We start from the raw sequence: 12,752 nt of genomic DNA, 5'->3' as shown, positions 1-12,752 counted from the left end.
AATACCTAAAATTTGAGTGAATTTACGATGTTCCCTACATGTTACTCCCGTATACCGCAATGCAATGTGGTCGTGTTTTTCCGGAGGAGAAGAAGCTGAATAATAATGAAAACGAATCATTAAACGAATTTAATGATGGAGTCTCCAGCTTTCGTTTGGAGATGTCAACAATTTATTTGGGATTTAACATGTAAATGTAACATTCAAAATTAATAAAAAAAACCTTGATCAACGTCAATTCAACATCAATACAACCTCCAGCTTTCCTCATTGGTGCCCGGTTTGTTTACATGATGTGGGCGGCTGAGCGCATCTGTCTGCGTCACACAAATACCCGGCGCATTACTGACGCAAATTACGTTTTGAAATGTTCAGCGTAGTGTCCGAATTCTCGTTTGTTCGTTCCCTATATAGTGCACTATATCCTAAACACTTTATAGGGAATAGTGAGTGAGTGAATAGGGAACGATTTTGAACACAGCGCGTCTTTGTCTTGTGTTTTTACTTTTTTTACGTTACTTTTTCTGGTTTATTTTTTTCTCACGATGCGCCCCCCCTGAAGAACTCTGGCACCCCCCAGAGGAGGCGCGCCTCACAGTTTGAAAACCACTGCTATAGACACTAGAGAATCTCACCAACAAGAGGCTCCCAAAGAGCTCTTCATGTTACTAATTATACCTTTTAGAATTCAGCCAAATGTAGCTTGTTCTGACTTATGATTAGTATATGTAGGCCAATAATCACCTAATTCAATACATCCTTTATACTGAAGTATTCAAAAGTAAAAAATATATTTTCTAATATCAATAAATTGCTGTAGCCGATTGTTTTCATTGCATTTACAAAAAAAACTAAAAAAACCTAAACCGGCAAGTGTCAGCAGTATCTTTGTTCATGAAACGTTGCCACGGTAACATGTGCTCTCGTGAAGTGCTGTCCAAATCTCATACTGTATATACCTATCTGAGCCCATGTGGCCTCACACACTCACTCATTTAGCACCTGAGATCAATTAAGTCTGTGTTTCCTTAATCCTTAGTCCTCAGGGCTTACTTTGGGAATGGGCCATTCTCCCCAACGGCATAACAGAAACTCTCCACATGCCAGACTTATAATATTTTTCACCTCTTTCGATGCTTTTACACTCCCCTTGGAAAAAAGCCGTGAAGTGGAGCAGAGATATTGACATGATTTCCAAGTGCGGGTGGTGACGTATATCATTCGCGTCGAAAGCAGCGATGAGCTGTAGTTCACAAAGCGGCCTCACACAAAATCTAACATTTTCAAACTTCTCTTCTCTCCGTTTTCTTTGCATGAAAAATTGTCATTTAAATCCACAAACAACATATGTGTAATCCAGGGCATATAAAGACTGGGACCAGAAAATAATTACTTTCTCTCCATTGAAACCCATTCATATTTTTCGATCTCATATGTCCCATGGGCTCTACCGGAAGGGGCGTGACTTTGCCACTCTATAAAAGGGTGCAACGCCCGGCAGGTGTCGGCTGGCTGGCTGCTGGCTATTAGCTACGGCTGGCTACTGGCTCTGGCTGGCTGGCTGACTAGAAAGCGTTGCGATCATAAAAGCGTTGCAATGCTCAACGCCCGACGATTTCAGTGTCTTATCTCAAGTTTCCTGGGTAAAACCGAGGGTCAAATCCCCGTTCGTCACGGCGCAGGCTTTCTTGGTTCACTGGAGAAGGCGGGTCTGCGCACGGAGTCTAGACCTTTTTAGAATAATTTACATAATCCCAAATGTTTTTATTTTTCATGAATGACGACACCCGCATGCAATTAGTTCACTGCTGAGTGTAGGCTACAAATGGGATTAAGTTACAAGTGCAAAAACTGCAACATATTCTTTATTTTGCTGACCACTTGTTTTTTATCCTGACAAAAGCCTCATGAGGTAAATTCCTCTGCGTCTCTCTCGTAGATCGCACCACCTTTCAAGGTCTTTGTTTAATGCGACTGCATAACCTTTCACCTCTCAAATGATCAGTAGCTCGCGGATTTCACTTTCTCTCCAGTTAGAACTGCTCATGATCATATCACTGCGTTGTCTCGGAAGAGAAAGCACAGAGCCCCCCCCCCCCCCCCCCGGAGCCGTCACTTTTGTGTTTAGGGTGTTTAGGGTCCGGGATGGTAAATCGGAGTGCTAGCTAAAGCAGGCAATATACCTCGAGCAGTGTAAACACGCGAACCGTGCCGCAAAAAAGGTGTGCATACGACAGCATAATTGGCAGTGCAAAAACGCCTAATGATAGTGCTTGCAATGTAAGCGGGAAAGCGCACAGCGTTCAGGCACGCATCGCAGCACATTTTCCCGCAGCAGTCTACGTTCACTGCAGAAACCACGCTCTCAACTTGGCGATTGTGCACTGTCAGGGATGATTGTAACTGTCTAGACACGGTCCAATAAATAATGAACTTCATCACAGCCTCACCGAAGCGCCTACAGTGCTTTATGGCAAACAATCGCAACAAAAAACGCCTGCAGAAATTCTGCGACACCCACTGGTCTCAGCATGATTCGTGTACAGTATGTCTTCTGTCATTGATCAATGTGAGGACATTTTAACCACGATGGGTGAATTAAAATCAGAGGGGAGACAGCAAGTGCAGCTCGAAAGCGACCTCCGACACAAGAGCAATGGAATCATTTGTTTATTTTTATTATATGTGAGAGGGTTGCCATGTGACGTCGCGTTTGATCGTACATTTCGGCTGCGCATGTATTTTTGGTTTTGCTGCAAAAAATTATGTTGTTGTTGACTTCTAACATGTCTCCGTCTTTGCTGTTTAAATCTAACAGTATTCTATGAGTAATATATCATCGGTAACCACTGTTTTGGGGGTATTGCGAAATTGCGCCAGCTGGACATTCCGTGGTATTGGATGTGTTTTAATAAAATGCATCCAATACACGGAATGTCCGCTGGTGACGCCACTGAGGCTATAGTAGGCTAACGATGCTCTTAGCATCCTACGAGTACCCCTGGAGTCCTCGTTAGCTACAAGCATTTTCACGACGTTCGTTACCAACGATTCTTTCGGGAAACGGTATGAAAACTGCATGATGCTTGTACGACGCACTTCCCAATCCATTAAGGCTAATGATGCTTTTGGGAAACGGGGCCCTGGAGTCCTCATTAGCTATGAGTGTTTTCACGACGTTCGCTACCAATGATGCTTGCGGGAAACGGTTGGAAAACTGTACGATGCTTGTATGACGCACTTCACGAACCACTTAGGCTGGATGCTTTCGGGAAAGGGGGCCCTGCACCAGAACACTGTCAATAATCACATGACTCGTAAACTTGCCCCTGTGTGGCCAAATCTCTTAAAAGTCAGTGCTGAAAACTCAGTTCTGAATAAAATATAATCGTGTAAATTTACACATTACACATTTTTCAAAATAAATATTCACACTTTCGATAATTTTTTATCAATGCATGAACATCTGTTTGCAGAGCCCTATTTACAAGGTTTCAAAACCGGGTAACAAAAATAATACACTTGAAGAACAGTGTCAGATTTGAAACTCTGCAAATGTGCTGGTGAACATTTTTTAACTTGAAAATTGTGATGGAGAAATGTATATGTTGCTGCCTTTCAGTCATATAGGATTTGTTTTCCATTCCGTGTATTGTCTTGTCACCCTGCTTTTCCTCAGTGCCATCTACGTATTGACCTTTGTGCTTGGGTCAGCCACCTCACCGTTGGAGTGTGCGATTTCGTCAAAATGTTAACCCCTGTGCTCTGGTCATCTGTCCTACCTTCCCCAGAATCAATCAAAATGTTAACCTTTGTGCTCTGGTCAGCTGGCCCACCTTCCTCAGTGGCATCTAAATGTAAACCCTTTTCTATTGGAAAGCGGGTTGCCTTCCTCAGAATCAATCGTGATATTAACCTTCGTACTTGAGTAAAACGGTCACAAGTGATAGGACATCCTCTTGTGCACTCTTCTGCTTGTTGAGAACACAGGCAACTCTGCGTCTTGGGTAAACATTACCTGATTTGATTGCAAAGTGGGGAGGATCTGAAACTCCAAAAAAGGCCTGTCAACCTGTATTCTGGACTCACTCTGCTAGAGAGGAGTCTAATGTATTCATGCATTAAACCTAGGTTATATTTGTTGTGTGCTTTTTGCATTTAGAAATCTCATCTTTCCTAGACGCAATATCTGTTAAAGGAAATTGCCACGACAGAATCGGTTGGTGAAAGTTATGGAGAAGGAAAATAAGAACACAAAATCATGTTTGCAGATATATATTGATATATTTTTCAGGCTATAATCTTACCCTAACTAACCCTATCACTAACCCTAACCCTCTTTTTTCAATGTTGCAAAACCTTTTTTACAAGGCGTCAAGTTTTCATACGCAGATTTACAGGCGTTCGAAAAAAATAAAGGATGGTTTGAATTATGACAGTATTCTTATCCCATAGTTTTACCTCCGACGGCGGAGCAGCGGGAGATCATCTCCCATAGCACCAGGGCCATAGAGTACACATCCATCTGCTTGAAGGCCTCCAGGTCCTCCAGATTGACCCTGGACTCCAGCACCTCTGGGGCCATGTAGCGGGCCGTCCCCACCTAAAGCCCAAGAAGGTCACACATCAGATTACACACAACATCATTAACACAACTAGCAAGACAAAATAGGGCTTTCAAAGAAGGATCTGGATTCGATCAATGTAAAACGAGTTCCATGTGAGTTAAAGTTTCACTACAGCGTGCGAGTAGAAGCAATCATAGTAGCAGTAGTATTAGTGGTCATGCAAGTTTATTCATAGTTCTTGTGGTAATACTTTCTGTATTATCCAGTGTGATTGCTGAACTATTACATCTCAATAAAGTTGATTATCTTTCTTTCAAAGTTACATCAATGACTTTTACAAATATTTAAACAAACCAAACATAATTCCCACCCTACAGAATTAATCCCTTCCCCCTTGCTATCATTCAATGGTTAGTAATTCGCAGTCTTGGGAAAATTCACTTTCTACGTGAACTAGTTCAAAGTTTAGTTCACAAAATTTTTAAATGAACTAGTTCAGTTAAACGTTCATAATTCAAAATTTTGAACTAGGTTCACAGTTCCAAAAAATGAACTAGGTCATAGTTTTTTTAATAATAATAATACATTTTATTTGAGGGCGCCTTTGATAGCACTCAAGGTCACCTTAAAGGGCAGTGTTTAAAAAAATAAAATAAAGTCAACAATCATAAAAAACAATCAAATGGGTTTCCCGTACGTAGGGTAACCAGCCGTCCTCTTTTGCCCGGACATGCCCTCTTTTTGACACACTTTTAAAAAATGTGTAGCGGAATTTCAAAATCGTCCGAGATTTTATTAAAGCCTCACACATGTTCACATTCAATTTGCGTTGCATTTCTCTTGGTCGTTCACAAACTAGTTAGGCTAGGCTCTCCCCTACTCAGTTCTGTTCGCTTTGCATTGGTGGAAGTGAGTAGGGGGAGTGGTTAAGTAGAGCCTTCAGATTGGACGGTTTGACTTACTCAGTTACCGTCGTGTTTTGTATTTATTATTTTACCATTATTGTTTTATAGGGACAAACATTAACAAATTTGTCCTACAGGGGATTGATAAAGTTCTATCTATTGAACAGAAAGAAACACTTGGTCATACTTTACACACTTTACCACAGCATTGGCCTACTGAATGCCACAGATATATTTTCAGCATTGGACTGAATGCCACATAAATATATAATTATGTTTTTGCACGTTTGCAACGTTTAAAAGTTCAGAGTATAAAGTTCAAGTATATGCCTCTACTTGTATTGCTTAAGCCAATAGCCTTTTGAGGCAGTGTTTTTTTCAGAATATTAGTGTTAAGGGCATATAATGCTTACTATCATACGTTAGTTACCATGTCTGTGTGGACACATTTGTATCCAGTCACATGTAAATATAAAAAAACAAATGTTCCGATTGACTTATGATGGTGTAGCCATGCATGTTGTTTTATTATGAATATGTCAATTAGTTTTTTAATGAAAATACTTTGTATAGATGAATTATCCCCAAACTTGTCATCGTAACACCAACTGATGTGTATGAAAAACACTCTTCTTATCTATTGTTACTATTATATTGTATAAAATGTACGCGTATATTAAAAAAGATATATAGCGTATAAAAAGTGGCTGGTAAAAAAGATGAGTGGCTGGTAGATTATTAAATCTACCTGCCACAGTGGCTTTTGGGCAAAAAAGTTAATTTCCATCTCTGGTGTGTTGGTGTGCAGGAGTTCACAAATGTATGGAGGGGCAAGGATGTGGAGGGCCTTGAAGGTGAGGAGCAGAATCTTGAAATGGATGCGGGTTTTGACCGGGAGCCATTGAAGCTGCTGAAGGACAGGAGTGATGTGATTAATGGAGGGGGTTCTGGTGATGATGCGAGCGGCAGAGTTCTGGACCAGTTGAAGCTTACGGATGGACTTGAGGGGGATTTTATTCAATATGTTGCTGTGAGCTATTATTTTTTTCCAGTATTTTGAAGATTGAGCCCACTTTGTGGTTTGTCTAGGATAAATAGAGTGGTTGAATCAAGCATCGTAATCGAAATACAGTTTATATTGTGTTTTATTGCACATTTAGAGCATTTTGTAAATCCCATTGATTTCTGTTGGAAGACTCATTGCTCGTTGGCCGGAAACGGAAAGGGGGGGTGTAGTGTTCTCGTGCAGTGTGTTGTAACTCTGACTTAACACTGAGTTAAACCGTAGCCAATGAAGACAGAGTCGTAGTAAGGTTGACCATTTACTGTCACAATTCCTCATTAACAAACGGTGAAAACTGCAAATAAGAGAATACAAAAATACTGAATGTACATTTGACTAAACAGCATGTTGTACATAGTTGTAAATAATAATATAAACTGTCTAACACTGTATGAAGACATTCTGATGCCAATTGCATTGATTTTAGTTTGTACACAATTGCTAACCAAAACGTTTTTAACAACACATCAAACATTATTTTTAACTAAATCCACTCTAATATATTATCTTAAACATGTCTTGCATTGATTAAACAAACTTACGGCATTGCCTCTTAGATGCTTTCATGTGGATGCTAGCGGATTACAATCAGAAGATGCACATGTCTGCCATTCCTTGTACAGAGGTAAGATTTTTAACAGGAAATGACGTCACAGGAAGTGACTAAACCGGAAGTGACATAATCGCAAACCTAAAACGGCAAAATAATATGAATTTATACATTGGCTTATTTTAACTGTAAAGTAATTATTCACATCCGTTTTTACATATACATATTTAAGAAATCAATGTAAGAATATTAAATGAGTGCCAGGAGAGACAACACACTCCCCGTCTGACCTATGTGAGGTCACTTAGAACTTGTACCGGTCTTGAACATTGTCTTTAGATCAGTCTTCAGGAAGGAGCAGAACAATCTCTGCAGTCGGCCGGAGAAAGGTTTTAACATTGCCTTGGTCAGTTGTTTTCACTTCGACCTTCCTTACATGCCCATCTTTCCCAGGGAATGTGGCATTGACTCTGGCCATAGGCCAGTTGTTGCGAGCGGCCTGCTTGTCCCTGAGCAGAACCAGATCTCCAACCTGAAGGTTTCTTCGGGGCACTGTCCACTTCTGTCTGTGCTGCAAGGAAGGTAAGTATTCTCGGCTCCAGCGGGTCCAGAAATGGTTTGCGAGGGCCTGGACTTGTCTCCATTGCTTTGTGTACAGATCCTTGTCGGAAAAGTCTCCAGGAGGAGGTGTAACTCCCGACTTCTGTGTGAGGATAATGGACGGAGAAAGTATGAAAGGTTTCTCGGGATCTGTAGACACAGGTAAGAGTGGGCGTGCATTCATAATCGCTGTGACTTCCGCCATTAGTGTGCAAAGCACTTCATGGGTCAAGCGAGTGTTTTGCTGTTGGAGCATTGAGTCGAGGATTCTTCTGGCAAAGCCAATCATACGCTCCCAGGAACCTCCCATATGAGAGGCGTGCGGGGGGTTGAATTCCCAGCTACATCCTTGTTCGCTGAGGTACCTTTGTACTGATTTGTCCATCCCAAGCTCCTTGCTTGCTCCAACGAAATTGGTGCCGCAATCAGATCTTAGCTGTTTAGCTGGGCCTCTGAGTGCGAAGAAACGTCTGAGGGCATTTATGCAACTGGATGTGTCCATAGATTCGATTACTTCGATGTGAACAGCTCTGGAACTCATACAACTGAACATGATGGCCCAACGCTTGCTCTCTGCCTGTCCTCCTCTGGTGCGTCTGATTGTAACAGACCAGGGCCCAAATACATCGAGGCCCACATATGTAAAAGGAGGGCAGATTTCAAGACGTTCTGAAGGCAGGTCTGCCATCTTTTGTTCCTCCAGCTTCCCGCGTAGCTTGCGACAGGTTACGCATTTGTGGATTACTGAGTTAATGAGCTTCTTGCCTCCCAAGAGCCACAGTCCTGCTGCCCTAATCGCTCCTTCCGTCAGGTGACGGCCTTGGTGTCTCACCTGCTCATGGTGATGCCGTGTGAGCAGTAGGGAAATGTGGCTTCCTTTGGGCAGAACTATTGGGTTCTTCTCTGCGGTAGCAAGATGAGAGTGCTTTAGTCGCCCTCCAACGCAGATGAGGTCATCCTCCAAGATTGGGTTGAGTGTCCTCAGAGGACTGTTCTTTGGTATGGTTTTGTTGGCATGGAGAACTGCCAGTTCTTTTGCCAGGACTGTTTTCTGAGCTGCTTTAAAGATAACTTTCCTTGCTTGTGCCATTTCGTCTAGAGTCCGAGGTAAGTTACATTTATGCCAGCCTTTGCACCTGCTGTCTTGGTTTGAATGTTTGCAGGATCTTGCCATGTGCACGAGGAAAGCAATTCCTCTTACCAGTGAAGTAAAGGTGGAGAAGCGCTCGAAACGACCAGAGGTGAGTATTGATTCCTCCAGGTAAGTAGCTGAAGTTTGTACCTGTGGTCGGATTTCGGAGTCTTTTTCAGGGTCGATTAACCTGAATCTCTCAGCTGTCTGCGTTTTCTCCGCTGGTGGCTGACGCTGGAAAGAAGGTCCAGTGAACCAAGAGGTCTGTGCCAGGCGGGATGCGGGTAAAGACCTTGATGCGTAGTCGGCAGGGTTCTCTTCTGTACATACGTAGTGCCATTGCTCGGGCTTTGAGGACTGCCGGATTCGTTGGACTCTGTTGTGGACATATGTGTAGAATCGCTTTGTATCGTTGCAAATATAGCAAAGCACTACTCTGCTGTCCGTGTAAAACGTAATGGCATCTAACTTCAGGTCCAGCTCATCTTTGATAAGATCTGCCATCTCTGCTGCCAAGACGGCACCACACAGCTCAAGCCTTGGTATTGTCGGTTCTGACAGGGGTGCCAGCTTGGCCTTACCCATAACGAAACCTACTTCGGTCTTCCCATCTTCCTGCACCATCTTCAAGTAGGCCACAGCACCGATGGCTTTGATTGACGCGTCCGAGAACACACACAATTCCCTGTGGACAGCTTTCGTGAGGGAGGTTGTCGTGTATGTGCGCTGAACATGAAGCTGTTTCAGGTCTTGGAGGGAATCTTTCCAACCTGCCCATCTGCTTGATTTGTCTTCTGGGAGGGGTGTATCCCAGTCAGACAGTTCGGATGTAAGCTCCCTAAGGAGGGCTCTTCCCTGGATAGTGACGGGTGCCAGTAGACCCAGGGGATCAAAAATGCTGTTGACTGTGGAGAGGACTCCAAGTCGAGTGAATGGTTTATCCACGTTTGATGCTGAGTAAGTGAACGTGTCGGACGTGATCTCCCAGAGCAGACCTAAGCTCCGTTGTGTGGGTTCAGTTTCTCCACTCAAATCTAGGTCTTTGACGACTGGAGCGCAATCTTCGGGCGGAAAAGCCTCTGTGACTACTGGGCTGTTTGATACGAACTTATGTAAGCGTAGGTTTGATTCGGCGAGAGAGGCCTGTGTTCGTTGAAGAAGATCGATGGCCTCGGTTTCAGACGGTAGTGATATTAGGCCATCATCCACATAGAAATGTCTTTCCACAAACTCGACAGTATCAGCTCCATGCTCTCGTGCACCCTCTCTTATGGCTCTTCGCAGCCCATAAGTGGCAACAGCAGGAGACGGTGAGTTGCCAAAGACGTGGACGTTCATCCGGTACTCAACAACTTCCTTGTTCACGTCACTGTCTTTATACCACAAAAACCGGAGGAAGTTGCGATGGTCTTCGTGCACTAAGAAACAATGAAACATCTGTTGGATGTCTGCGAGGATTGCAATTCTCTCTTTCCGGAAACGTAAAAGAACCCCAATGAGGGAGTTGTTGAGATCGGGTCCAGTGAGGAGCACGTCGTTGAGGGAGACACCGGAGTACTGGGCACTGGAGTCAAAGACAACTCTGATCTGATTGGGTTTCTGAGGGTGATAAACTCCAAACGTTGGGAGATACCAGCACTCCTCCTCTTCTCTCAGCGGTGGTGCTTCCTCGGCATGTCCATTGGCAAAGACCTTCTTCATGAATGTCACGTACTGTTCTTGCATCTCCGGTTTTCTTTTCAAGGTTCGTTGCAGGGATGCAAACCGATTGAGTGCCTGCTCTTTGTTATTTGGTAAAGGCCGTCGTACTTCTCTGAAGGGCAATGGGGCGACCCAACTGTTAGCGTCGTCTCTGTAGACGTTTGTGTCCATTATCTTCATGAAGATGGTGTCTTCCACTGATGGAGCAGGTTTGTTGTCGTTCTCAGTACGGTTGAACACTGTCTGTCCCAGCATTCTCTCGGGGGCTGTTCCAGAGCTTTGATGTGTCTCCTTGACGTGCATGAAGCTTGTACAGGGTTGAAAGATTGAGTGGCGACCGCTGTCCAGCACATTCGTCTTGAACGTGTTGACTGTTGGTTTATGTAAATTACCCAAGCACACTTCCCCTATCACTACCCAACCCAAGTCCAGACGTTGGGCAAAGGGGGCGTTATGTGGTCCGTTGACCTGCTGCCTTACCTTGTGTGCCCTGAGAACATCTCTTCCTAGCAGCAGTAGTATTTCTGCCTCTGGGTCCAGTTCAGGGATGTGCTCTGCAATGTGATGGAGATGAGGCTGATGAAAAACAGCGTTTGGTGTTGGAATCTCAGACCGATTATTCGGGATCTCATGACACTCAATGAGTGGTGGGAGAGAAATGAGAACTGTGCCGTCCAGTGACTCGATTTCGAATCCTTCTGCCGGATGTTTCTATGATGCCAGAGCAAGTTCTGAGATGGTACAGGAATGGTTCGCTCTTCACACTGAACCGCTCAAAGAACTCTGGTCTTGCTAATGAGCGATTGCTCTGGTCATCCAGGATTACATAGGCTTTGATGGCCATGTCCTTTGAACCCTTGGGGTAAAGCTTTGCGAGACAGATTTTTGAGCATGAACGGCTCCACTGGCCTGGACCGCAAACTTCTGTGCATGTTGCTCCAACGACAGCCATGTCGGGATGATCTCCCTCCCCGCCGTACTCTTGTGACAGGGGAGGAGCCTTGACAGTTTGAGGAGGTGGGCCAGGGTGCATGGCTGTATCATGACCGGTGCTGTTGCATTCAAAGCACATCACAGGGGACCTGCAGTCTTTGGCAAGGTGGGAGCTGGAGGCACAGCACTTGAAACATATTCCTTTCATTTTGAGGAAGGCCTTTCTATCATCGAGGAGTTTGTTCCTGAATGTTCTACACCTTTTAAGGGGATGGGGTTTGTTATGTAATGGGCAGTTATTGTTAGGGTCGTTGTTGGTAGTGGAAATATCCGTTGTGTGAACCGAGATGGGTTCGTTGTTGATTGTTGAAATATCCGTTGTGTGAACTGAGATTGGTTCGTTGGTGTTCAAGTTCCGTGAAAATGGTTTGTCAGGTTTGGTGGGTGTTGTTGTGCTGCCTTGATAATTAAAGCTAGGGTCGTTGCGCTTTTTGGCCTCATAGCTAATAAAGTTGCAAAAGTACTCGAAGGGAGGGAAGCGACGGTTGTTTCCTTCTTTGTACCGTGACCCTGCAGACACCCACTTCTCCTGAAGCCCGTAAGGAAGTTTGTCTACGATTGGTCCAATGCCGCGTGAGGTGTCCAGGTAGGACAAGCCGGCCAGATATCCATCTTCTTTAGCACCTTGGATCTCCGTAAGTAGATCTCCAAGTTCACGTAACTTAAAATGATCCTTGGCTGAAATCTTCGGAAAGTTGTCTAAGCGCTGAAACATTGACCTTTCAATGACTTCGGGGGCGGCATAGGATTCACGCAACCGTTCCCATGCTTTGTCTAGAGCCAGATTGGGGTTGTTGACATGCACCGATCGTATGCGTTTAACCTGTTCGCTAGATTATTTTCCCAGCCATTTGGTCATGAGGTCCAACTCTTGGGTTGCTGTGAGGTTAACTTCACTGGCTGCACTGGAGAAAGAGGAGTACCATGCCCGATAATTCTCTGGCTTGTCATCGAACTGGTACAGCCCTGAAGTCACAAGGTCTCGTCGTGCCAAATACTGTGCCAAAGGCTCCCCTAAAGGGGACATGGGTGTGCCAGTTTGAGGGGAATGTATGAGTATACGACGGAGCATGAGCGTGCATGGTGGGGTTAGCTCTACTAACCTTAGCCTTTGTCTCAGCTTTAGTTGGGTCATGTAAATGTGGTGGCGATGGTTGTTTACTGTCAGCATTTTCCTTGCTGACAGGTTGTGGTTGATAGTCGTCTTCCTCCGCTGGATGCCATGTCATGAAAGTGTCAT

General features: G+C 44.2%; 1 protein-coding gene across 1 annotated transcript in view; it reads right to left on the bottom strand.

The window, feature by feature from the left end:
- Positions 1-12,752, bottom strand: part of LOC115561754 (TGF-beta receptor type-2-like) — an 86,773-nt gene that overhangs the window by 42,969 nt on the left and 31,052 nt on the right. Inside the window, 1 exon segment of the mRNA XM_030381971.1 lies at positions 4,462-4,603. Within this exon segment, the coding sequence (XP_030237831.1) occupies positions 4,462-4,603 (142 nt within the window).

This window comes from Gadus morhua, chromosome 16, assembly GCF_902167405.1.
Source record: "Gadus morhua chromosome 16, gadMor3.0, whole genome shotgun sequence".
NCBI lineage: Eukaryota > Metazoa > Chordata > Actinopteri > Gadiformes > Gadidae > Gadus > Gadus morhua.
The sequence above is the reverse complement of the archived record's forward strand: the minus strand, read 5'-3'. Positions and strand labels throughout refer to the sequence as shown.